Source organism: Carcharodon carcharias, chromosome 15 (genome assembly GCF_017639515.1).
Source record: "Carcharodon carcharias isolate sCarCar2 chromosome 15, sCarCar2.pri, whole genome shotgun sequence".
In the NCBI taxonomy this organism is placed as follows: Eukaryota; Metazoa; Chordata; class Chondrichthyes; order Lamniformes; family Lamnidae; genus Carcharodon; species Carcharodon carcharias.
Window position 1 is genome coordinate 125,839,440 of NC_054481.1, and position 27,729 is coordinate 125,867,168.

Sequence of the window (27,729 nt, forward strand, 5' to 3'; positions counted from 1 at the left end):
TGTGGTACAGAGGGATCTGAGTGTCCTGGTACACGAATCACAAAAAGCTAATATGCAGGTGCAGCAAATGATTAGAAAGGCAAATGGAATATTGTTGTTTATTGCAAAGAAAATGGAATATGAAAGCAGGGAAGTTTTGCTATAGTACAAGGAATTGGTGAGACCACAACCAGAGTACCGTGTACAGTTTTATCTCCTTATTTAAGAAAGGACATAATTGCATTAGCAGTTCAGAGAAGGTTCACTTGACTGATTCCTGGGATGAAGGGTTTGTCTTATGAGGGAAGGTTGGATCTGTGTGCATTGGAGTTTAGAAGAATGAGAGGTGATGTTATTGAGAAGAATTGTCAGGGTGGATGCTGACTCTTGTGGGAGAACTAGGGGTTTAAAAAAAGGGTTGCCATTTAAGATGGAGATGAGGAGAAACCTTTTCTCTTGGAGGATCATTAGTCTGTGGAATCCTCTTCCCCAGAGCAGTGGAGGCAGGGTCATTGAATATTTTTTAGGCAGAGATAGATTGACTCCTATGTCAATCAAGAATCTAAAGGGTAGAAAAGTAAGTAGAATTGAATCAGAATAGCCATGATCTTAGTGAATGGTGGAGCAGGCTTGAGGGGCTGTATGGCCTACTCCTGCTATTCATTTGTTCATATTAAGAGGCAGCTGCTCCCAACATATCCATCTGCTTTCAAGACAAGTCCACTTTGCTGCAGTCCCAGAACTTTGTTAACCTCCAATACCACACAGGTGACAGGTATGGAAAGCAGTGAGTTTCATTCTGGTGCAGGAGGGCTTACTGCATGGAAGTTGGGAATGGGACAAAGGTCCTTTACATTATTGGTTGAATATAAAGGACAACAATCATAAACAATACTTAAATGATATTCTTATCTGTGTCAATAACTATTTGCCAAAAAGGATTTCAAGGATCAATAACCCACTGTGCAAATAAATCTCGAACTCCCCACTCCATTTTCTGGTAATAGCTTTTACTCCCTAGCTACTAGCTCACAGACCAGTGAAAATAATCTCATTGTTTAGTCACTCAACTTTACATAATTTTTAAAACCTCTATTGGCTCCCACCTTGATTTGAGTCAAAGTCTTGGTTTTCCCCACGCTTTTGAAGTTCTCATTCTTGCCAACATTTTTTTTGTGAATTTAGAAACATAGGAATCCTATTGCTCTAGGAATGCAGGAGTGGGGCTCTTTCATGGGATAGGACAGTCTCCACATCCCTCACCCTCTCCCAGGTGCTCAAATGCAGCAAAATTTTGCCAAATTTTGTCATTTAATTTATATTCTTCTGGGCAAGAATTAAATGCTTCACACACACACCGAGGAAGGACTAGAAGGGAAAATCTACGAATATAGGACCATCCATTCACATAAAGCAGGAAGAGTAAATGGGGGAAAAAAATCAATTTAAAAGGCTACCTTTCACAAATGCAATGAAGTTTTACTGACCCAGGAAATTAAGACAGGATGTGTGGTAGAAAGTTTCCCATTAGCAAAAGTACTTTATTAGTTGTCATAGATCACAATACATTCTTTTATCTGTAACAAACATTTTTTCAAAAACCTACGTTCAAACTTACCGAGAAAACATTGGGGCTATGTTTACATATTCTAATCTGACCATATCCAGAATAAACACCAGCAAGGAAACTGGTTGAGATATTTAGAAAACTTTGACTAATTTTAATTTTAAAAAAGAGTAACAGAATCGTAAAGGTGAGTTGTGATAATGAGTGCTCAGGTTTTTACATCAACGCTTTGCTTGACAATCAAATGGTACCTGATGTGTACAAGCAAGTGTGAACTATTGGGTATTTTTGTCACTGAAAGATGTCTTTAAACATGATCAGGGGAAGAGAAAGATATCACTTCCTTCAGCCTTATGAAGCAAGAATTTGTAAACAGGTGTCTTTCATGCACTTCCAGGTATTCTGCATACTTCACACCTAATGAGTTACATTGGAAGTGTAATCACTGGTGGCAAAAGAGAAGGTAGCTATCAAAAGGTATCAGAACATTTACACATCAGTATCCAGCTGTAGTTAGTTTTTAAAAAGTAACAAAAAATGTCTTGCTGAGTTTTAATCTTAAAAAGTGTGAAAATGTTTTCCCCCCCCCCCCCCAATATAAAGAACATGAGAATAAGTGAAGTGGAGAAGGATCCATAATCTTAGCAAATGTTCGATTCACGATTTTAGCTTAGAGTTTTAGGCTTTTTTTGTTTTAAGCAAAAAAAAAGTTAAAGTGGAAAAGAAATGGGTCCAGTGCTTACTCCATGTACATTCCAAAGCAAATGGAGTAAAGGCAGATTTAATATGATCTATCACCTGGGAGTGGCCATCACTGGAAATTAAGCCCTTAGTGGCCAAATTAAGTCAGAAGGCTGAGAGTCTATTTTGTTGTTCTGCTATTACAAGTAGTTTTTACATTAACTTTTCTCTCCCTCTTTCAATTCTTTCTGCCCCACCCCAACCAGGACTTCTGTGTTTCATATCTGTATTTTCATTATGGAGGTCAGGGCTGAATGCTGTTCCCAACAATTACCCAATTCAGCGTACTGGAATTAGGTCCTTCAGTGTATGATTAAATTGGCAACTGCAGGGGGAAAAAAAAACCTGCTCAAAATGGTTTCGATGAAGATCCCTCATCTGCGAAAGAGTACACAATAGCTTGACCATGAGTCAATGTACTTGTTACACCAGAAACAAATTCAGAGCTCACCACCTGCCTGTAACTCAAGTTTAAGATCAATCAGATTTACTTCAACAGTTTGTTCTCCTGAATAAAGAAAAAATTCTTTCTGATGATAATTTCAACAGAGGTCTGCACAAGGGCAAAGCATTTTGTTCCTACATTGACTTTGGTGACAACATGGACAGGAGAATTTCAGCCTTTAGACATTACTAACTGGAGCAGCAGATTGCAACAGACATAGAATGTATGTTCTGATCTGCTTATTAATTTCTCTGAAAATGGAGTATTTTGATATCATCAGTTTGAGGTATTGAACTAGAACCAAGTCTGGCTCCAATGAGGACTCCGGGATAGAATTAGTGACATATAAGTGCGGGGGGGAAGTGGGAGAGAACCCTCTTTGAGAACCCTCTACCTCACGTCATTGCTAATAGTGTCCAAAATTAGTCACAGCCTTCGAGAAGATGGAAAACGGAACTTGAAGATTATAAATGCAAACTGATTCCCAGTCCCGAGGGGTTACGGTCAAGCCACACAAGCCCCCTCATATCAATAATAGGATTTTCACACCAAAGATGATTTTAAAATGTCAGTCGGGGAGGCAGAGAGAGAATTTTTTTTTTAAACCAAGAAGTCAGAAGCAGCATTTTTAATTCACGTTCTGGTATCTAACAACGTTCAAGTATTGCAGCAGACTCTTGCAGGTTTTAACAGTTGCTGTTAGATCAATCGTGTTGAGTTTGTATTAAAAAAAATGTAACAGGCACTGTAGTTTACAAGACAAGCATATGCAGCTCAGAAGGCTGCCCCTCTTCGGTTGTGCAATGTTACGTGGGAAAGTTTCTAGCCTCGGCATCCCGACGAGGCGCGGCCAGACCCGTCCGTCACAAACACCCATCAAGCGACTCCTCCAAAAGACCAGGTTTCTTCGCCGTCAGCACCACAACAGATCAAACACTATCTTACAACAACAAAGTGCGACATTTCTGTGCCTAGTGTCTCGATACTGCTTAAAACCGCTTACAGCCGGCTTCGATTAGCCACCACTACCCCCCTTCTGGAATCCGCTTACTCTTCAGTTACATAGGAGGGAAGTATTTCTGCATTTCGCCGAGAGATTGCTTCCCCATAATTGTTCACATTGGCCTTGTGGGGCATTGGGTCAACCTCGAACCTGAAACAGCTGCACAGGCAGGAAACCAGTCGAGTCCGAACAACTTGTGTGCAAAGGACGAATATAATGCAATTAGCTGCTCCTTGAAAGGTGTTTCCTATTCCCTGTAGGACGTTTGAAGGGAAGGGGAAAGAGGTTGGAAAAAAATAATTAGCATATTGAACAAAAATAAAGCCCCCCCCACCCCCAACCAAAAAAATCATCCTCTTACAGACGGCTGATTACATACAATGAAGCCTTTGTCATTTCCAAGAAGTTCGTATATCAAGGGATGCCAGCCCTTAGAGAGAGAGAGAGAGAAAAGACACGCAACTACACCGAGCCAAATTAAGTCATGTTGTAAGAATTACTACATGCCTGTGGCTATTGTCGAATTACTGTTGAACCTCAATGGAGGACAACTGCACCCCAGCTGTTAATCGAGAGCTCCTTAAAGCTTTAAAACAGGACTTGTATTTAGAGGGCATTTGATGACTTCAGGAAGTCAGTATTAGAGGGATGTGCTTTCTGTTTTATGGGAATGGGGGGGTTGGGGGTGGAGGAATGGGAGATATATATGACCCATAACAGCCTTTACAGTGGATAGAACTTATTTATTTTAGCCACCATTTCAACAGGGCCTACAATTCAAAAGTACTTTATTGGCTGGGAAATGTTTGAGACATCCTGAGGTCATGAAAAGTGCTTTATTTTATTCTAATAATCAAAAGTCTACACTTTTTAACACCCCAATGATTCTTCTCCCCCCACACAAGTTATGTGCAGCTATAAGAAACCAAGCTTGTATTGCCCCAGCAGTTGGCAGACCCTACCTTCAGTCAAAACATACCTTACGTTCTTGTGAATTAGCATCTTGTGCGCAGATAACATCTACATATCTCCCCCCCCCTCCTCTAACCACCATTTAAAAAGGTATATTCTTGGGAAGAAAATGCTGGCAGTTCTAATCTTCCCAGAGCCAAAAGCCCAGACACTGATTGCTATCCAAACCCAAATCACAGCAGCGTGCATAGGTGAACCCCAGCAGATATCGGACAGCCAAAAACCAGCTCCCGATTCTGATCGCCAACCCATATGATTTGAACCAGCTACCCCTTTTAATAAGTTTTGAATTATTAGATAGATTCTAAAGCCCAAAGCATAAGGAGCAACAACCTGAAGATATTAATGAGAGAGTGACCAAAAAGAGTGAAGAAATATGCAAAAATTTTGAATTTACAACGAGCTTTTAACTGTTCCATTCTGCATGTACCATGAGGCAACAACTCTACCAGAGTCCACTTGCTAACCCATCAGCAGTCTCTTCCCGTGCAGTATAAATTGTTACTCCCTTTACTATTGGCTGTGTCTGTCCTGATGAGTGCAAGATGAAAGGCTTTGACAGCATGTCTCTTTTTTCAGCAATATTCAAGTTTTGGCTGGCACTCTCCAACAACCACTTGCATTGATATAGCACCTTTAATTCCAAAGTGCTTCACCAGAGCATTATACTAGACACCGAGCACCATAAGGTGAGACTAGGATGGGTGGTTAAAATGATCAAAGAGGTAGGTTTTAAGGAGCATCTTAAAAGGAAGAAATAGACAGAGGCAGAAGGGGTTAAGGAAATACCAGAGCTCAGGCCCTGACACACCTAAAAGACACAGTCATCAATGGCAGAACAATTCAAAATTGAGGTTGTTCAGAATTAGATGAGCGCAAACATCTTGGAGGACTCTAAGTGATGACAGAGATAGGGAGGTGCAAGGTCAAGGTGAGATCTGAAAACAAGGACGAGAATTTTAAAAATTGAGGCATTACTTAACCAGGACACAAAGTAGGTCACTTAGCATAGGGGTGATGGGTGAGCAAGACTTGAAACAAGGATGTACAAAGTAAATATTCCTCAACTCCGTACAATCTGATGCTTCACCAAACATTATTCAGCTTGTAATAAAAACTCTTGCGAGTGTTAAAAACGTTAGGCTTTTCACTCCATTACCCTATTATAGAACCACATACCCCGACACTGCTAACGATGTCATGGGAGATGCTTTTTTTAAAATAAAACGTACTTAACCACCACCCCACCCACAAACAACCGCAACAATTTATTCATTCCAATGAATTTATCGAAAGATTTTTCATTATAGTTGAAAATGCAGAGGTTTGAGGGCACAAAGCAATTTATTTCATTGATAAAATAGACAGTGCACATCTTAATATCCAACATGTATTAATCTTTGAAAGTGCAGTCAGAAAAGTACCAATAACGCCAATTGAAGTGCTAGCAATAGTACTCCAGGCATGATGGGCCAAATGGTTCCCTGCTGTGCTCCTGTTCATATGCATCTGTTCCTTCAGGGACACATCCTATCTTTTCCCCCTCTCCAAGTCGCACACAATTAGTAGAGTGTTATAGAGAGCCCAGGGTTGTCAGACATGAGCTGGTTATCATCATTAAAAGGTGAAGCACATACAGTACAGACACAATTGGTTGAATTTTCCTGGCCCTGTGGAGACCAAGATGGAGGAAGCTGTGTCGGGACAGCTCCCTGACACAGTCCTGTCTTTAGGGAGTTTTCCCAGGGCCTTGGATTGGATGAAGGCAGTCAATTAATTCAATGAAGCACATTTTGCAATGGCTGAGTATTTTATCGCAAGCAGAGCACCCACCAGCCAAATCAAATTAAGGAGGCCTCCCAATGGTAGCCAGGGTCCCATCGGAGCCAGAGGCTCCACACCTGAACAATGGGGCCACAGGGGTGAAAGAATGCAATCGTGTCAAGCGGAGGTGTTTCCCCTCCACCCAAATGGCCCAACCAGCTTTGGGCTTCTCTGCAGGCAGCCAAGGGCACTTCCATGTTGAGACGCCCTCTTCCCTTAAATCCCCCCCACAATGCTCACCAGCCTACCCAGATAGTGCCCATCTCTCCTGATGAGGCTTCCAACGGGACATCGCTGTGGGCCTTCTGACTGGGCCTGCAGCCTCAAGAGCCCGTCTTCCATCTTTAACAGGATGCCAAATAGGAGGCTGCCTCCCAGAAGATTTCTCTGGCAGCAAAGTGGGCTCTGGAGCCCATCCACCTCACTAACCTGAGCCTGATGGAAAATCCAGCCCAAAATGGCATTTAATAAAACTAACCTCAGAGGACAACAATCTGCTATGGGAAAGTCTACTTTGCATTCATCATCCCAGCTCATCCTACATCAGAGACACTGTTTTTATTTAAAAAAAAAAACAATGGATAGAAGAATTGGACCATAAATTGAGCAAAGGCTTTAAGGCCCTATGGCAGGTGTTCCCAAACTAATGAGGTTGCAGGATAAGATTCTGGGGTCATAGACTGAGACAGCCATGGAGCTCAGGCTGAGTCTTGACAACTGTGAGGCCCCCTTAAATGCTTTATTCTCCCCCTGTCGATGGGCTGTTCCGAGGCCTGATTGTGACAACAGCCACAGCCTGTAAGAAGGTTGGTCTGTTGGTCAAAAGGGTAAGCACAGCTGTTTTCAACACCCCAACACCCCCGGTCAACAAATTTCTCCCCCTGTAGAGCAACTCAATCCTCCAGCCTGGTCGACCACACACCGCAAACCCCTCCCACTCCCAAACAACGCTCTGAACATCCCCCTCACCGCGGCCAAGCACCCATCCCCTCTGCTCAAAAGCCCTTCCACCCTCCCCACAACTTTCAATCTGGGGTCACAAGAAGTCCCAAGAAAGCATTAAAATGGGGTCACATCAGGGAAAAGGCTTGGGAAGCACTGTCCTTCAGCCTCAATATATCACTATCATTTTTAAATATGGGTTTTGAATTCAGCCTGGACCCTTCCCTGTGCAATGATGGATCTTTCCACTTGAATGTGGAACACTGGTAGCGTCTAAACTTCAATTCCATTCTGTGTAATAGCTCCTGGCTACTAACCGTAACCAATCGAATCTAGGACAACTGAAGGAGAAAAGTATGATTCAATAACTTCTCTACAGGTCAAACATTAAACATACAACAGTGGTTTTTCAGTATTTTTAACACTTGCATCCCAACTGCTTTGGCATTTTTCACTGTAATGGTATTTCTGCCAATAGCAGTAAACTAGCAATATCGAAAGCAGTGCTCTTGCAGTGTCCACCACTGTCAACACTGGACACAATACAGTCCCTAGCAGCACAACAAAATGGGGCTTGATGGAACAGCCACATGTTTCGGCTACCAGCAGGCCAAACAGCTCAGTTAATGATGGCCTGTTAAGTGCATTTGTCCTTTTGGGCTCTTCAAGCCCTGAGGAAAGTACAGAAGCCAGCTACATAAAGACAAGTGCTTATAGCTCTAGGCAGGTTCAAATGTCCCAAAGGGCACCCAATTATTGCATTTGCACATCAAGATTCCATAAACAGGAATCATAGAACAGCACGGCACAGAAAGAGGCCATTCAGCCCATCAAGTCTGCGTCGGTTCTTTCAAAATGTAGCAACTCAGATGACCAGTCCATTCATCTCTGAAGGGTGTGGCTGAAAGGTGAAGCTTGGTCAAAACAGGAGGACCTCATTGTAAAAAGTGCGACAGTGCTTTTTCACATTACCTGACTGACAGACAGAGCTCGGCTTTCACATCTCATCAGAATGGCGCCTCCGACGATGCAGCACTCCAATAGTACTGTACTTATTTATCAGTCTAAAGAGCCAGGCCATTCAAGAGAGAAGCTCAGAAACACTTCTGCATGCAAAGGGCAGTATAGAAATGTGAATCTCCCCTCCTCCACAAAAAGCAGTAGATGTTAGCTCAATTAATGTAAATCTGGGGTCAATAAAGATTTTTGCTAGCCAAGGGTATTAAGGCCGATGGGTGGAGTTTAAATGCAGATCAGCCATATCTACCTGGTCGATGGCAGATCAGGTGTGAGGCAAAATGGTTCCCTCCTGCGTTCATAATTGCGAATGAAACTGTGCTCTGTATGTGCTCTGTGCTCCTTATTTGGTGAGGAAGTGCATGAGTGAGGTACATTTCTGCTTGCATCATTTGTTATTCTTCTTGGGTTTTTAAATCTGTTATGTTTCTAAGGCATTTACCAGACTGCTCAGAAACTGAATATGTCCAAGTCCCAGAACAGAGCTTGAACAGATGACTTCCCCCTGAATCAGAAGGTTGTTGAGTTGAGAGACAGCCATAATTACAAATTGCTATATCTCAACAACCGTGTGTTTTCAGAATCATTATACTTACGTGTAGTATTACTAGCATTCCATTTTGCACAGCAGGCGAATTGCAAAGTGTCAGAATGAACCTCACAGTGCTCCAGATTCGAAGGAAGATGAATATGATGGGTATAATGGTGAGCTTGCGATCTGCCATTGAAGACCGAGAGAGGCGGCTGGAATTGCAGGCGAGAATAGGGCGATACTCTGATAATGCTTCATGCTGGGCAAAAAATAAAAAGCACATTTAGTTCCACTGAAGGTCAATGCAATCATACAGCAGGCATTGCTACATTGGGATCATGTAATTTCTGCTCACAGCTTTAAGAGCAGTGCAAAAGCCTTAATACCCGCTCCCTGGAAAAGAGATTATTCTTTTAATGCCTTAATCTTCTGGTAGGTAAACAGGGGCCAAGTTTCACCAAAGTCCCCTTCAAGAGGCTAGCTTGGCATCTGTAGGGTGATGGGAAGCTGTTTGCCCATTATTTACCCCTTGGTAGAAAATCAAAACCAATATTCAGACATATTTTATTTTTTCATTCTTAGGATGTGAGTGTAACTGGCTGGGCCAGCACTTATTGCTCATCTCTAACTGCCATTGAGAAGATGGTGGTGAGCTGCCTTCTTGAACCGCTGCAGTCCATGTGGTGTAGGTACACTCACAGTGCTGTTAGGGAGGGAGTTCCAGGATTTTGACCCAGCCACAGTAAAGGAATAGGATGGTGTGCGACTTGGGGTTCGGGGGAGGGGACTTGTTGGCAGTAGTGTTCCCTGACCTTATGGGTATTCGATATTAACTAGTTAACATTGCAATTAATTCAACACATGTTGGTTAACTAGATCAAAATTAATGTTGTGTCATTTCAGATGATAAAGAATTCCAAGTGAACAACGCGTTACTATTGAAATGGAGTAATTTGCAAGCTATGAGGAAAGAGCGGAGGGTGGGACTAATTGGATAACTCTTTGAAAGGGCTGACACAGGAACAATGGGGACTGAATGGTCATCTGTGCTGCAAGCTTCTAGGATTTTATAAACTGACAGGAGCAGCCAGCAGAGGACTTAATACAGACAGAAATTAAGGTTTGTGGTGACCATACTTTTTGGTTGCCTGTGGGCGTGAATCCCTGACTACACGTTTTTAAACCCCACAGGTGCTGAGTCTTGAAATGGTTCAGTCCTTATTCATTGTGTTCAACTGGATTAACGAGAAGACAAAGTTCCACAAGCTGTGGTCTGTCACAGATCCACATTCATCCTCTTAGTTTGGTCAATGGACCAAAATATAGAAACACAGATTAAATCAGTCAAACCCAATGGAATTACACTGAAGAAAAGAGATCAACAACAACAACTTGCATTTATATAGCAACCTTAACATAGTCCCAAGACATTCATAGGAGCGTTAATCAAACAAAATTTGATACTAAGCTACATATAAGGGAGATATTAGGACAGATGACCAAAAGTTTGGTCAAAGGAGGTAGGTTTTCATTTGCATCTTAAAAAGGAGGAAAGAGAAGATGAGAGCAGAGAGATTTAGGGAGAGAATTCAATTCCCTCAAAACATTCAATGTAAACTCTGTACTTAATTTACTCACCAGCTAAGGAATAAATAAAATAGAATGAAAATACCCTTTGAATTTCAGGTGGCATATCTTGGATTCCAATTATTAGTTATTCAAGAAGCCACCATCAAATTCCAGACATAATTTGCTCCAGTCATAAACACATCATTAGAGACCACTTCATCAGTAGCTGCATGATTTGGTCATTATTTAAAAGGAGGAATACATTATGTTACAGCAAAATTGATCTTCACATCTTGAACTGCATAATAGGAGTTTTGAGCTGTGGAATATTCTGTGATCTAGACCTATCCCCAGAGATAAAGGGCTCCTGTGCTCAATCATTATCCATTGATGATCTAATATGTGTTCACATAGACACAAGGATTAACCTCAGCTACGCTACCCCTGCATGGTTGAATACCAAATGATATACTCTGCCTAGAACACAATTATAGAAACTTACAGCCAAGGAGAAAGGTGGCCATTTAGCCCTTCATGCGTATGCTGTGTCTTTGAAAGAGTAGTCCTATTAAGTTCCATACTGTTGCCTTTTATCCATAATCTGACCATTCATCATCCTCAGTTATCAGCTTAATGACTTTTTAGGGATTGGTTGCCTGGGAGGGTGTACTGGAGTGTGGCCAGCAAAGAAGAAACATTATCCCAGTGAAGTCACCACCTTCAGCAGAGGAGGGAGAAATGTTTGTTGCAAGGCTAGCAGTGGTTCATCAAAAAAAAAAATAATAATTCTCTCCTCTTCCCCTTACTCAAATGTGCCTGATTAAAATACTTCCTGTTACAGGAATGCGTTCTTCTCCACACAAAACTTTCCAATAACAAGATTAATTAATGGAAACTGTGAAACTATCAACAATTGTCATAAAAACCCCATCTAGTTCACTAATGCCCTTCTAGTGAAGGAAATTTGCCATCCTTAACCTGGTCTGGCCTACATGTTACTCCAGACCCACCGACTCCTCCTAACAGCCCTCTGAAATGGCCTAAAAAGTCACTCAATTGTACTTAACCACCACACAAAGACAGCAATGGTTCAAATTGATGGTTCACCACCATTACCTTCTCAAGGGCAATTAGGGATGAGCAAGAAATGCTGGCCTAGCAAACATGCCACTCACATCCCATGAAAGATTTTTTTTTAATAAAAACTGGTTAGTTTAGTTGGAGAAGGTGAAACTGGAATCAGAGCAGTAAATGCCTTAAATGTCCTTGGTTAGTGTGGATAGAAATGCCTGCTGGGAATTTTTTTTATTCACTCATGGGACCTGGGCATCACTAGTAGGCCAGCATTCATTGCCCATCTCTAATTACCCTTGAGAACGTGGTGGTATTTTGACACAGCCGATGGTAAGGGCTGAGATGTTCAAATCCCAGAGGGAAACTTGAAGCAACTGCCATAACCCATTTTTTCAATTTGTATGTTTCCAGATGCAGGCTTTGAATTCAATAGTAAAAAGACCACCGAATCTCAAAGGGTTTTATAAAACTAAATTAAATATTTATTAACACAAGAAAGATTGTAAACACATATACGTCTACAAAATTACTACTATAACTACAAAAATCCCCTAACCAATCTGACTCTCAGTTACACCCACGTTAAGGCAACAGTAAATCTCAGATTTAAATGGACACCTGATAAAACACATCCTGGACAGTTGCATTCAAAATTCAGCTCTGGGTCCTTTGCAGACAGCAGCTTGAGGCTTTGCATACTTGTTGAATCTAAAATGCCTCTCCCTTACACACAAATCTCCTTGCGCCTTGAATGTAAATTTTCCATTGTATAACTGGGCTTTTAATTTTACCTCTTCTAACAATTAAATCCTTTCATCCCACCAATTTTACTAGCAAGTTGAAAAAAAATAAACACATTGCTTGGCATCTTCCAGCTAGGTGCAAGATTTCACCCATTCTTTTGGATGGTTTATTTAAAAATGCAAATTGCCCCCTTGACATCTATCTTTTTAAACTTTCCCATGTTTATCTAATTACCATTTCACACCTATTTCTTTCAATACATTAAAGCTTATAGACCAGCTGGCATCAATCCAATTAAGACACACACACACACACACACACAGACATAGACACCACTAAACTATTTTTAAAAATTTCCAGTAACATTATAGACATTAATATCTTCATGGCAGGTGAAGAGCTGTCTTCTTGAACCACTGCAGTCCATATGGTGTAGGTACACCCATAGTGCTGTTAGAGAGGGAATTCCAGGATTTTAACCCTGCCACAGTGAAAGAACAGCGATATATTTCCAAGTCAGGTAGGTGAGTGACTTGGAGGGGAACCTCCAGGTGGTGGTGTTCCCATGAATCTGCTGCCCTTGTCTTTCTAGATGATGCCAGTCATAGGTTTGGAAAGTGCTCTCTAAGGAGGCTTGCTGAGTTCCTGCAGTGCATCTTGTAGATGTTACACACTGCTGCCACTGTGCGTCGGTGGCAGAGGGAGGGAATGTTTGTGGATGTGGTGCCAATCAAGTGGGCTACTTTGTCCTGGATGGTGTCAAGTTTCTTGGCAAGTGGAGAGTATTCCATCACACTCCTGACTTCTGCCTTGTAGATGGCAGATAGACTTTGAGGAGTCAGGAGGTGAGTTAGTCACCACAGGATTCCTAGCCTCTGACCTGCTCTGTAGCCACAGTATTTATACAGCTAGTCCAGTTCAGTTTCTGGTCAATGGTAACCCCTAGGATGTTGATAGTGGGGGATTCAGCGATGGTAATGCCATTGAATGTCAAGGTGCAATGGTTAGATTCTCTCTTGTTGGAGATGGTCTTTGCCTGGCACTTGTGTGGCGTGAATGTTACTTGCCACTTGTCAGCCCAAGCCTGGATATTGTCTAGGTCTTGCTGCATTTGGACATGGACTTCTTCAGTATCTGAGGAGTCACAAATGGTGCTGAACATTGATGCTTGCACAATTACACTACTTCCATCAAAAGGTCAGAAGTGGGAAGGTCATTGATGAAGCAGCTGAAGATGTTCGGGCCTCAGACACTACGCTGAAGAACTCCTGCAGTGATGTCCTAGAACTAAGATGACTGACCTCCAACAGCCACAACTATCTTCCTTTTTGCTAGATATGACTCCAGCCAGTGAAGTGTTTTTCCCGAATACCATGGATTCCAGTTTTGCTAGGGTTGCTTAATGCTACATTCAGTCAAATGCTGTCTTGATGTCGAGGGAAATCCCTCTCACTCACCTCTGATGTTCAGCTCTTTTGTCCATGTTTGAACCAAGGCTGTAATGAGGTCAGAAACTGCGTGGCTCTAGCAGAACCCAAACTGAGCATCAGTGAGCAGGTTATTGCTAAGCAAGTGCCATTTGATAGCACTGTTGATGACCCCTTCCATCACTTTACTGATGATTGAGAGTAGACTAATGGGGCAGTAATTGGAAGGGTTGGATTTGTCCTGCTTTTTACGTCCAGAACATACCTGGGCAATTTTCCACACAGTCAGGTAGATGCAAGCGTTGTACCAGTAGTAGAACAGCTTGGTGTGGCAAGTTCTGGAGCACAAGTCTTCAGTACTCTTGCTGGAATATTGTCAGGGCCCATAGCCTTTAGTTTCCAGTGCCTTCAGCCGTTTCTTGATATCACGTGGAGTGAATTGAATTAGCTGAAGACTGGCATCTGTGATGCTGGAGACCTCAGGATAAGGCCGAGATGGATCATTCACTTGGCACTTCCTGCTGAAGATTGTAGCAAATGTAGCCTTATCTTTTGCACTGATGTGCTGGGGTCTCCCATCATTGAGGATGGGATATTTGTGGCAGGACTGCAGAGCTCAGACCTGATCCATTGATTGTGGAATCGCTTAGCTCTGCCTATTGCTTGGTGCTTATGCTGTTTGGCATATATGTAGTCCCATGTTGTAGCTTCACTAGGTTGACACCTCATTTTTAGATAAGCCTTGCGCTGCTCCTGGCATGCCCTCTTGCACTCTTTATTGAACCAGGGCTGATCCCCTGGCTTGATGGTAATGGTAGAGTGGGGGATATGCCAGGCCATGAGGTTACAGATTGTGGTCGGGTACAATTCTGCTGCTGCTGATGGCCCACAGCACCTCATGGATGCCAGGTCTTGAGTTGCTAGATCTGTTTGAAATCTATTCCATTTAGCAGTGCTAGTGCCGCATCGCACGATGGAGGGTATCCTCAAGGTGAAGACAGGGCTTCGTCTCCACCAGGACTGTGCAGTGGTCACTCCTACCCACATTGTCATTGGTGCATCTGTGGCAGGCAGGTTGGTGAGGATGAGGTCAAGTATGTTTTTTCTCCTTGTTGGTTCTCTCACCTCCTGCCACAGACCCAGTCTAGCAGCTATGTCATTAAGGACTCAACCACCTTGGTCAGTAGTGGTGCTACCGAGCCACTCTTGGTGATGGACATTGAAGCCCCTCACTCAGAGTACATTCTGCACCCTTGCCACCCTCAGGTGATTCCTTCAAGTGGTGTTCAACATGGAGGAGCACTGATTCATCAGCAGGTGGTTTCCTTGCCCATGTCTGACCTGATGCCATGAGACTTCATGGGGTCTGGAGTCAATGTTGCGGTAACTCCCTCCCTGCTGCATACTACTGTGCTACCACCTCTGCTGGGTATGTCCTGCCGGTGGGACAGGACATATCCAGGGATGGTGATGGTGGTATCTAGGACATAGTTGTATTCATGGAATCATATCTTACAGACTATGTCAGGCTGTTGCTTGGCTAGTCTGAGAGACAGCTCTCCCAATTTTGGCACAAATCCCCAGATGTTAGTAAGAACTTTGTAGAGTCCACAGGGTGGAGTTTGCCGTTGTCGTTTCCAGTGCCTAGGCCGATGCTGGGTGGTTCGTTTGGTTTCATTCCTTTTAGACTTTAGTGGTTTGATACAACTGAGTGGCTTGCTGGGCCATTTCCGAGGGCAGTTCAGAGTCAACCACTTTGCTGTGGGTCTGGAGTCACATGTAGGCCAGACCAGATATGGACGGCAGATTTCCTTCCCTAATGGGCATTAGTGAACCAGGTGGGTTTTCACAACAATCGACAATGTGGTTTCATGGTCATCATTAGACTTTTAATTCCAGATTTTTATTGAATTCAAATTTCATCATGTGCCATGATAGGATTCAAATCTGAGTTCCCAGAGCATTACTCTGGGCCTCTGGATTATTATCTAATGGTATTGTCACTATGCCACTGCCTCCTGCATTTGACTGTATTTGTGGAGGGGACAAATAAGTTTGATCAGGCAGGCAAGAGCATATGAATTAGGAGCAGGATTGGCCACTCGGCCCCTCTAGCCTGCTCTGCCATTCAATAAGATCATGGCTGATCCGACTGTAATGTCAACTCCACATCCCCTCCTACCCCCGATAACCTTGCATCTCCTTGCTTATCAAGAATCTACCTCTGCCTTAAAAATATTCAAAGACTCTGCCTCAACCATCTTTTGAGGAAGAGAACTCCAAAGTCTCACAACCCTCAAAAACCTTTTCCTCATCTCGGTTATTAAATGGGCGACCCCTTATTTTCAAACAATTACCCCTAGTTCTAGATTCTCCCACAAGAGGAAACAACCTTGCAACACCCACCCTGTCAAGACCCCTCAGGATTTTATATGTTTCAATCAAGACGCCTCTTACTCTTCTAAATTCCAGTGGATACTAGCCTAACCTGTGCTACCTGTCCTCATAAGAAAACCCACCCATTCCAGCTCTCCTGAACTGCTTCTAATGCATTTACATCCTCCTTAAATAAGGAGACCAATACTGTACACAGTGCTCTCACCAATGTGGTGTGGTCTCACCAATGCCCTGTATAACTGAAACATAACCACCCTACTTTTGTATTCAATTTCCGTCACAGTAAATGATAACGTTCTATTAACTTTGCTAATTACTTGCTGTACTGGAATACTAAAGTTTTGTGATTCATGCACTAGGACACCCAAATCCCTCTGCATTTCAGAGCTATGCAATCTCTCACCATTTAGATAATGCTTCTTTATTTTATTCATCCTGCCAAAATGGACAATTTCACATTTTCCCACATTATAGTCCATTTGTCAGATCTTTGCCCACTCACTGAGCCAATCTATTTCTCTTTGTAGCCTCATGTCCTCTTCACATCTTTCCTACTTAATCAGGAAATTTAGCTTTGGTTCCTTCATCCAAGTCATTTATATAAATAGTGAAAAGTTGAGGCCCCAGCACTGATCCCTGTGGCACACCATTCGTCACATCCTGCCAACCTGAAAATTACCCATCTATGCCTACTGTTTCCTGCTAGCTAGCTAATCTTCTATCCATGCCAAAACGTTACCCCCTACACTATGAGCTTCTATTTTCCACAATAACCTTCAACGTGGCACCTTATCAGACACCTTCTGGAAATCTGGGGACTCCCAATGGCCCATATTTTGCTTCTCCTCTGTGTGGGGGAATATCTCTCAGACGATCTGTGGTGGTTACTTAAGCTCCGTGGGTGAATCTTCCTCCACCTTTGAACTAGTTGGAATGTCTTTAAGAGCAGTAGCAACTCCAAGTTAACTCGCCTTCACCTCAATAAGAAAAGTGGGGAATGACGAGGTGAGTCAACACCAGGGATCCAGTGATGGTCATAACCACAAAACTACTGTTCCAATCTGATTCTTCTTGTCTAGAGGACAAATATAGCACCGCCTTTGATTTAAACATGCATCTATTTTTACGCAATCCAGCAGGCCATGTAAATGGGTTCTCCCCCTCCTCCAGCCTTCAACTGGCTCAGCCTTGAAGCATAAATGTTGTATTGTTCGCCAAGCCACAGGGCAAAGATTAAACAGTACAACATTATTGCAATAGTGTTTTTCAAAAAAAAAGGATTAACTTATTCTGGGTAAAATAAAAATAATTTTTTTTTTTAAATCGGCTTTGTTTTAATCAGGTCTTTCTTTTTTCTCCCCCCACACAAAAGAAAATCTAATATGGAATTTGTCTAATTCTGTCTGAACCTTCAGGATTAAACTAGATTGTAAATAGGTGGAATTTGGAAGGGATACAAATACATTTCTTCAGTGACATGTGACAACTCAATTAGCTGTTTTAAAGTGGCACATCATCTAGGGACAGACTACTTTCCTGGACCATTCTCCTGCAGTTGGGCTGAAAAATCATAGTTTAGTCTGATCAACTGCATTTCATTCTCTGTAAAAGGGAAAGGTTGGACACCATAGTTATAATGCGGTAATGAAAACATTTTTTCCAACACGCCATTCTAGGTTTCCTTTTTTGACCATTTCAATTGAATCGGCTATTTCAGTCTTCGATCAGTTCAATGCTGGCACTAATTACTGCATCAAGTAATAGTTTCAGTTAAACCGAGTGTTTGAGGTAGATTGGTGAAGGGAAAGTCTCTGGATTCACTTGAGTGGCAGCAAGACACAAATTGAGGGTGGGGGGGGCGCGAAATGGGATAAGGTCAATGGTTAAATTATGAAGCCTGGTTGCTTAAACTTGGCTTGTAACCATAGGTGATTGGAGAGATGAAATGATCCAGCCATTTAAAAAAGGATTCCACAGGATAGTTATGGAAGAACTATTTCCTCAAGTAGGAGAAATCAAGAGCAAGGTAATATCATCTTAAAATTAGAGCTAAGCCACTTAAGAGCAAAGTCAGAAAATTACCTTCCCCCCCCCTGCTGCCACATAGTGGGCGGTAGGAATCCATAACTCTCCAACCAAAGAGATGCTTTAACAGGCAAAGCTTTTAAGACAGATGGTTAGATTTTTGTTCAGTCAGGAGTATCAAGGAATGTAGGAACATAGATAACAGGAGGTCATTCGGCCCTTCTAGCCTGCTCCACCATTCAACATGGCGGCTGATCCTCTATCTCAACGCCACAATCCCATTCTCGCAACCCCCCCCCCCCCCCCCCCCCCACCACCACCACCACCACCACCACCACCACCACCCTTTTACCCCTTGATGCCTTTGGAGTCTAGAAATCTATTTCTTTCTTAAATATATTCAGTAACTTGGCCTCCACAGCCTTCTGTGGTAGAGAATTCCACAGGTTCAACACTATCTGAGTGAAGGAGTTTCTCCTCATCTCAGTCCTAAATGGCCGACCCCATATCCTGAGACTGTGACCCCTTGTTCTAGACCGCCCTCCCCACAGCCAGAGGAAACGTCATCCCTGTATCCAATCTGTCCAGCCCTGTCAGACTTTTATATGTTTCAATGAGTACAGCAGAGGTAGCAAAATGGAACTGAGATACAGATCAGCCATGATTTTATTAAATGGCAGAGCAGTCCCAACAAGCTGAATGGCTCATGTCTGACGCATTTTCCTACATTACAACAGTGACTACACTTCAAAAGTAATTTGTTGGTTGTGAAGTGCTTTGGCATGTCCTTGCTCCACCATTGGTCACCAACAGGCTCCAAGCTCTGGAATTTCCTCCCTAAATCAGTCCGCCTCTTTCCCTCTTTAAGACACTCCTCAAAACCTACTGTTTTGGCCAAGATTTTGGCCATTTGACCTAATATTTCCTTATGTGGCTCAGTGTCATACTTGGTGTTCTGATGCTCCTGTGAAGTGTCTCGGGACGTTTAATTATGTTAGCAAATATAAGTTGCTGTTGAGGTTGAGAGAGGTGTTATATAAATGCAAGTTCTTTCTGTACAGGTCTAATGGCCTCCATGATCTGTGCTTATCTTTGTGAATTGACATCGTCTTATTCATATTACACATTTACAAATGCTTGCTACATGGACAGCCCTAATGCCATTTTTAAACGCGTGTCGATTATAGTCACACTATTTGCAGGCTTCCCAGCATTCCTGTAAATTCGGTACCTCATACTAGATCTCGATTACTCAAATCAGAATAAACAAAAACTTGCACAATCTTTATTTTGTTCACTCTGAACCTGTTAACTGTCCGATCACAAAACCCTTTCCTCACAACATCCTGCGTTGTCACAGGGCAATTGCAAACTTACACAAATAGAATAGAAGCAGCAGGATATTAGCTCTTTCTGTCAAGTAGTAAGTCAGCTGTGTAGTGATTCCACAGGCTTCACGATGAGCCCTGTCATAGGCAGAAGTACCAAGCTGCTGTAGTGTTACACACAAGTCGATCTACAGTGTTGAAATGTCCATCATCATTTGTAGAAAAAACATTTAACTAAAGACTGGAGCTTAATTGTGGTTCTTATGGGACATTCATCTTGGAGGTTGCAGACAGGTGTGCCCTCCTAGAATCTTGGGGGACAGGAGGCTATTCAGCCCATCACGACTGTGCACACTCTTTAAAAAAGAGCTGTCCAATTAGTCCCACTCCCCGCATCCTCCCCTCCCCAAAGCCCTGTACATTCTTCCTCATTCCTTTTTGAAAGTTATTATTGAATGTATTTCCACCACCCCTTTTAAGATAGTGCATTAAAGATTATATATAAAGATTAAAGATTATATTGCATTAAAATGTTCTCATTTCCCCTCTGGTTCTTTTGCAAATTATCTTAAAAATATTATAATCCAATTATCTTATTCATTAGATTTCTAACTGTAGACTTTATATTTAGAAATCATCTGCATTTTGATAAAACTGTTAACCAGCAGAGTGCATAATTGAGACGGTAGCTTGTTGGAATAACCACCACCTTTCCTTAGAATTTATGGTACAGTCCACACCATGTCCCAACACAATAATGCACCTTCCTTCCACCCAAAACAGTAGTCCTGTACAAAGCAGCAGAGGAATTCTGAATACTAGAGGTTTCCTCTCAAATCCAGATTCAAAAAAATTCACAATCCCAAGTTACTTCAAATCTTACAAAAAAAGCCTCATTAGAAAAACATAAACCATTGAAACTGCAAGATGCCAACTTAGGCCAAAACTGTGCCTCAATTAATAGCACGATGCTTATCCACTAACAAAATGAGGTGGAGGAAGAGATTGTGGTCTAGTGGTATCGTCACCGAATTAGTGGCTAAAGTTCTGGGGCCATGGGTGCAAATCCCATCATGACAGCCGGCTGAATTTAAATTTTATTAACAAACCTGGAATATAAAGCTAGTTCCATGGTCACCATTACTGAAACTATCACTGATTGTTGCGAAAACCCATCTGGTTCACTAATATCCTTTAGGGAAGGAAATCTGCCATCCTTACCCGGTCTGGCCTACAAGTGACTCCAGACCCACAGGAATGTAGTTGACTCTTTAACTACCCTCTGAAACGGTGGTCTAGTGGTCCACAACGATACCACTAGCAAGCCACTCAGTTCAAGGGCAATTAGGGATGGGTAACAAATGCTGGCCTTGCCAACGACGCCCACATCCCATGAAAGAATTTTTAAAAAAAATTGACCGAGAAACAAATGAAAATGTAGGTTCACTATGTATCTGTAAGAGACACGTAAATCATCAACCGCTTATGAAGTAGCTGATAGTGCTTGACATTTTTCATCTTCAGTGGTTGGCTAGAAGCAGTGGTAATTCAGCTAAGCTTTTCATTCCTCCCCCATCATCAACTCCACCACTGAGCTGTTTTACTAGAAGGTGGGACAAAAAAAATTCATCTGCAGGGTCACTGATCTTTACACATCAGATCAGCCTTCATCAGCGCCATCACGAAACGTTCCTTCTTACCGCTTTGTAGATGTGTTTCTTAATGAGGATGTAAAGGGTTGGCAGGGTGATGTAGGCTATGAATTCCCAGATTTTGCCCGTTAACAGCATCCACAAGACATGATCTTCCGCCTGGATGCTAACCCAGCACCAGCCCACCGACACATCGGAAGCATCATAACCTATCTTCTGCAGGCTAACTGCAGCCACGGTGATCACAAGAGGCACAAGCCAACTGCAAAACAAAGAGAGAGATTGACGTCCATCAGTAACATCAGCAAGCTTTCCATCAACTGATTCACTTCAAATACAGCATCAAAATTATCTAATAGCCCACGGAAACCGGAAGCCTCAGGGCTGGTGTGGGGCAGAGGAAGAGGAAGTGGACTGCATTGAACTGGATAGGCACAACATTGTAAATCTTGTATATTGTTTAATTGGGGATGTCTTATTAGACGTGGCACTCTTGTATCATTATTGAGCACCTTAACATCACATATTCAAGCACAAGAACCCTGAGACTACCTAGATATACACGATAACTAACAAGCCAAGACAACATTGAGCAAAGTTACAGGATTAAATTTTTCAGGGAGAATTTTTTTTATCTGTCTTAAGGTGACAAGAATGCGTGCACTACTTGTCACACAGGTCACAGAACCCCACCATCGACTCGGTGGAATGCTAAAGGTGACAGGCAGAGTTAACTCGCACGCTCACTTCTCTGAAAATAGTGGAGTATCAGGGTAGATTCATGCAGCAAAGCCACTATTGAACTTGGTGGCCGTGTTTTGTTTTGCGCAGTAACGGCTGAGCAGTTTGGCTGTAACCCCCAGGCTGTCAGAGCTTTCATTTCAAGTTTCCAGGGCTATGGAGTAATCAGATTGTTTCACGGTGATTGTGTTTGCAAAGCAACTGCACTCTCTTAAAAGTACCCTTCCTTACCCTTACAGCAAAGCCCCAATAAAAATCAAACAACAATGTTTTGCCACAATTTGAGGAGTCTGCCTTGGCTCAGTGGTTGTATTCTCACCCCACCACCTCCCGCTACAGTCAGAAGGTTGAGGGTTCAAGATCCACTTCAGAGTCTTGAGCTCAAGTCAAGAATATAGGTTGGCATCTCTACGCAGCAATGGGCGAGTGCTGGTAGGTACAATCTTTCCAATGAAATTTAACAAAGGTCCTGTCTGCCTTCACAGGTGAAAGCAAAGGATCCCACAGTATTATTTCCAAGAAGTGGGGAGACTTCATCTTCCGACTAGGTACTTTACAGCCTTCCGGACTGAATATTGAATTCAACAACTTTAGGTCGTGAGCTCCCTCCCCCATCCCCACCCCCTTTCTGTTTCCCCCTTCCTTTTTTTTCCCCCAATAAATTATAAAGATTTTCCTTTTCCCATCTATTTCCATTATTTAAAAAAAAATTAAAAAAATAAAATTTTTTTTAATTTTAAAAAATTTTTTAAAAATCTTTTATGCTCTCCCCACCCCCACTAGAGCTATACCTTGAGTGCCCTACCATCCATTCTTAATTAGCACATTCATTTAGATAATATCACCAACTTTAACTTTAACACCTATGTGTTCTTTTGTATTATTGTCGTTGACATCTTTTGATGATCTGCTTCTATCACTGCTTGTTTGTCCCTACAACCACACCCCCACTCCACTTCTCTCTCTCTCTCCGCCCCCCCACACACACACCTTAAACCAGCTTATATTTCAGCTCTTTCCTGGACTCGAACTCAAGTTCTGTCGAAGGGTCATGAGGACTCGAAAAGTCAACTCTTTTCTTCTCTGCCGATGCTGCCAGACCTGCTGAGTTTTTCCAGGTAATTCTGTTTTTGTTTTTGGATTTCCAGCATCCGCAGTTTTTTTGTTTTTATAGACTTCCTGTTGTCCTGGCCAACATTTCTCTCTCAGCCAGGAGCTACAACAGTTCATCTGGCCATTTATTTCTTTGCTGTTTGTGGGAGCTTGCTGTGCACAAACTGGCTGCCAAGTTTCCTACATTACAACAGTGACCGTACTTCATCAACTGAGCGTTTCAGCATGTACAACGGTCACGAAAGGTGCTACACAAATGCAAAGTGTCTACTTATTTTCAAACAGCAAATTTAACAGAATGGCCAGAGATAAATGAACTTGGCCCCCACCATAGCTCACTTGTGTTGCTCAAGAATTTCTCAAGTGTGTGTGACATTTGAAGCCAGCTGCTCATCGGAGCACTCTTCACCAACAGTGAGAGGCAAGTGCACTTGCAGTCAAGATATATCAGCTTACCTGCTTGCAGAATCACAGAATCATTATGGTGTAGAAGGAGGCCATTCAGCCCATTGTGCCTGCAATGGCTCCCTGAGCATTTTAACTTAGTGCCAATCTCCTGCCTTTTCCCCGTAACCCTGCACATTGTTTCTATTCAGATAATCATCCAATGCCCTCTTGAATGCCTCAATTGAACCTGCCTCCTCTACACTTCCAGGCAGTGCATTCCAAACCCTAACTACTTGCTGTGTGAAAAAGTTTCTTCTCACCTTGCATTTGCTCCTTTTGCAAAACACAAACTGTGCCCTCTGGTTCTCGAGGTAAATGATCCATTTACGAGCAGGAACAGTTTCTGCCCATCTACTCTGTCCAGGCCCCTCATTATTTTGAAAACTTCTATCAAGTCTCCTCTCAGCCTTCTCCTCTCCAAGGAGGACAGTCCCAACTTCTCCTGTTTGAAGTGTCTCATTCCTGGAACCATTTTCGTTTTGCACCCTCTCCAATGTGTTCACATCCTTTCTATAGCGTAGCGCCCAGAACTGTACACAACACTCCAGCTGAGGTCTAACCAGTGTCTTATATAAGTTCATCATAACCTCCTATATATTCATTAAGTTTCTACAAACAAAACCTTTCATGCGAGGAATAGAAATTGATGGAGGAAATGTGGCTTGGTTGGCCAATACATAAATACTTTACGTGTATCACATAGCCAATGACAAAGAAATCCTGCATTTATATAGCAACCTTCATAATCCAAAGCATCTATAGCCAATGGAGTACTTTTGAGGTGCAGTCACTGTTGTAATGTAGGAAATGTGGCAGCCAATTACCGCACAGCAAATTCCCACACACCACCATGTAATAATGGCCAAATAATCTGTTCGAGTGATGTTGGTCAAGGGCTAAATATTGGCAGTGACACCAGGGAGAACTCCCCTTTGAAATTGCACTCCCACCTGAGAGCAGAGTGGGCCTCAGTTTAACATCGTATGCAAAAGATGGCACCTCTAACTCCATCAGTACTGCACTGGTTGCCTCAGCCAAGAAGTCTGTGCTCAAGTCTCCAATTCTATACCTACTCCAGTCACTGGTGTTTTCTGAGAGAGAGCACTGCAAGTGACCACAGAATCTTAGGCTGCAGGAAGGAAGAACAGTAAATGTCCAGGCCTCTTGTTCATCATCCAGGGTCCTCAGTTTAAACAGGATGGTGTATGGATACAGAGAGAGGACAGATTGGGAAGAGGTACTGCCACAATGACCCGTCCATCTTATGGCACCTACAGCTAGATTTTCCATTGTGGATGGTTTTCTGCTGGAGGTACAACAGGGCAGGAAACACTCATGGGCCTTTTTTTGCTGCATGTTCTCCAGGGTCAGTCTGGCCATCAAGCTGAGGGTGGACTCTCTGCACTATGGCTGCTCTTTCGTTAGAGCTTTCTTTGGTGGGGTGAGAGGCGGGTGTGCAGGAAATCCAGTGTTGCTGCATCTCCTGAATGGCTGCAGCAACTTAAAAAAGGGGGCAGGGAAAGCCAATGTGGTCAAAACTGAAAGCAATAACTTGGAATGCAGCAACCAAAAGCTACACATTGGAGGGGTTTGTAGAAGGAGACACCCACCCTTTATTGAGACAGATAAAGGAAAGGAGGCCAATTAAAGAATTGGTGCCATAGATGCGTTGCAAAGAACAAGAAACACCAGAAGCCTTCCAGCACTGGGAGCCCACCCAGCTTGAGCTGCTGCCTTCAGAGAATAAACATTCACAGGAAATAGACCTTGGTTTCAAAATGTCCACTTTTAAAATTGAAATCTCACCCATCATCTTCTTCCAAACAACTTTGTCATCTGTAGAGATTCAGATCAATTGTAACTTTCAGCTTTAAAAGTATTTTTATTTCTTCCTCCAATTTCTCTCCAAATAATAGTCGTTTGGTAGTACAGAGCTTGAGTGTTGCTGGAAAACAATACATGTCAAAGCTTTTCATCTTGCACTCGTCAGGACAATTTGCAAGAATACCAAATTGTAAAGGGAACAACAATTTATACTGCATGAGAAGGGAATGCTGATTGGTTGGCAAGTGGATTCGGATTGGCAACACCTCTATCATGGTGAAGGCACCGGTTAACTGATAACTGACAGTTAACTGCCAAGCTTTGTTTAAATTCAAACCAGGCAATGCCTTGACCAGAGTCAACCTGCCTGGCTTGAATTATTTAAACAGAGCTTGGAAGTTAACCGTCAGTTATCAGTTAACTGGCACATCCTCCATGGCAACACATGTGCCAGAGTCCACTTGCCAACCAACCAGCACTCGCTTCTCATGCAGTATAAATTGTTGTTCCCTTTACAATTTGGTATTCTTGCAAATTGTCCTGATGAGTGCAAGACGAAAAGCTTCATCAATATGCCTTTTTTCAGCATTATTCAAATTTGTCTCCTACTGTGGCTGCAGTTCCAAGCTTCTTGCGAAAGAGGCCATTCTCAACAGGCAAGATGGTGGCTATCACTGTCTATTCAACAATATAAGGCTGTGATAGTGACATCCAAACTCCCCTCACCCAATGACCACCATTCTGCCTATGCCTGCTTTACTGGGGAAGCAGAGGAACCTCATGTAATTTTCCCTCCTTCTCTTGACCAAGGATGAGGTAAAACCACAGCTTCTCTGACTCTGCAGAGATTCACCACAAGGTAGAGATTCAAACTCTCTGGGGCTCTCTCATCTGTTTGGTGAAACCCCAAACATTGCAAAAACCCCAGCACCAACTCAGGAAAACGAAATCTGTCCATTCATCAATAGAACAACCCACAAAAATGCACAATTTTGGTATTGTCCATAACTTATTTGTGCAGTTTAAAATCAATAAGGTAAAATTTAAAAGAGTTTCAAAGAGCATTTTAACAGTAGGTTGCATGCACAACCAATAGAACCTTAACGCTAATGAAATGAAACATTGCTGGCGGCTAATTTTAACTTTCAAGTCAAACATCTCAATTTCATATATATATATATATAAATCCAAAGTAGAACATTTGCTAAAATTTTCTTTCTTTGAGGAGGACAGAACTTCTGGGTTAGAGTAACAAATTTACACAGATTTCTTCTTTAAATATGTTGCGAAGTACCGTCTGCATCTCACGCCAGTCAGAGTTCACAGAGTGCGGTCTAACTCTGAACTGGGAAGACCCACTCCGGCCCCCCCACCCACACACCCACCCACACACACACACACACACAACACCCACCCACACAGAGAGCGCAGTATAACTGAGTTGAGTGAGCCCATCCCAAAACTCTCAGACTGCGGTATAACTCGGAGCTGGGTAGCTTTAGGTCCCATTACTTGAGCCCCGACAGAGAGGAGTAAAAATAAATATCTCGTTCGTACACATCCACGAATGGAGTGGAGGTCAACCAACCAGCCTTACCTAACAGCATGAAACCAGACGACCAAACTATCGGCCAGCGTCTGCTCCGACCTGACTATGATAAAGTACAGGTACACGGCGATCATCACAGTCCAGAAGAAAGAGCTGGTGTTGGCGAAGGTGGATAGGGCCCCCTGCAACACACAGTCCCAGGTGGAGCTCTGGAAATCCCGCATAACCCCATAGGAATAGGAAACAGCCGAGAGCAGGTCAGCGAGCGAGAGGTACACCAGCAACTGGCGGGCTTTGGTCCGCAAATCCGGCCACCAGAAGTGGGTCCCGATGATCAGTGAGGAGCCCAGGAAAGAGAGGCAGCAGGAGATAAAAATAATAATTTTCTCGTACGTGTAAACTTCTGTCTGGGGCACGTGCAACATATTTGCAAAAAAGTAGCAACTCAAAAAGTAGCAACTCAAGCTGCACTGAGCACTTTGCAAACAAAGTCTTTTTTTCCCCCCTTTAAAAAAAAACTCAGCTGCAAGATTCAATTCCACATTCGCAGTTTTAAAGCCCTTTTACCGATCATGTGGCTGTTGGTTTAAATTTCCCCTCCCCTTTGCTCGGATGAAAATGCTGTCTTATTCCAGCTTCAGGAAGCAGATTCTCCCTGGAAGAGCTACCCACTACACCCCCCCCCACCCCGCCAACCCGCGTTACTTTCACATATCCGCTCCCACCTCCAGTTCAGTAAACATCATGTGAGAGGCAACGCACGCCTTTGGGAATCTGTTTCTCGCCGTTTCTAGCTGGCTAGCAGGCGTGGGTCCCG

General features: G+C 42.8%; 1 protein-coding gene across 1 annotated transcript; it reads right to left on the reverse strand.

The window, feature by feature from the left end:
* Positions 1-1,499: 1,499 nt before the first annotated feature.
* gpr157 (G protein-coupled receptor 157) lies at positions 1,500-27,590 on the reverse strand. The gene is made up of 4 exons (XM_041206359.1): positions 26,961-27,590; positions 21,287-21,500; positions 9,087-9,281; positions 1,500-3,989 (listed from the first exon to the last, which is right to left on the reverse strand). The coding sequence occupies exons 1-4, from the start codon at positions 27,335-27,337 to the stop codon at positions 3,780-3,782; spliced, it is 996 nt and encodes a 331-aa protein (XP_041062293.1). The 5' UTR covers positions 27,338-27,590; the 3' UTR covers positions 1,500-3,779.
* Positions 27,591-27,729: the final 139 nt, after the last annotated feature.

Coding starts and splice junctions, on each gene's coding strand:
- gpr157 (XM_041206359.1), bottom strand. CDS start 27,337: ATGTTGCACGTGCCCCAGACAGAAGTTTACACGTACGAGAAAATTATT. Junction 21,501..26,960: donor GTCTGGTTTCATGCTGTTAG/GTAAGGCTGGTT, acceptor TTTGTTTTGCAG/TTGGCTTGTGCCTCTTGTGA. Junction 3,990..9,086: donor GAATGCTAGTAATACTACAC/GTAAGTATAATG, acceptor AACGTCCTACAG/GGAATAGGAAACACCTTTCA.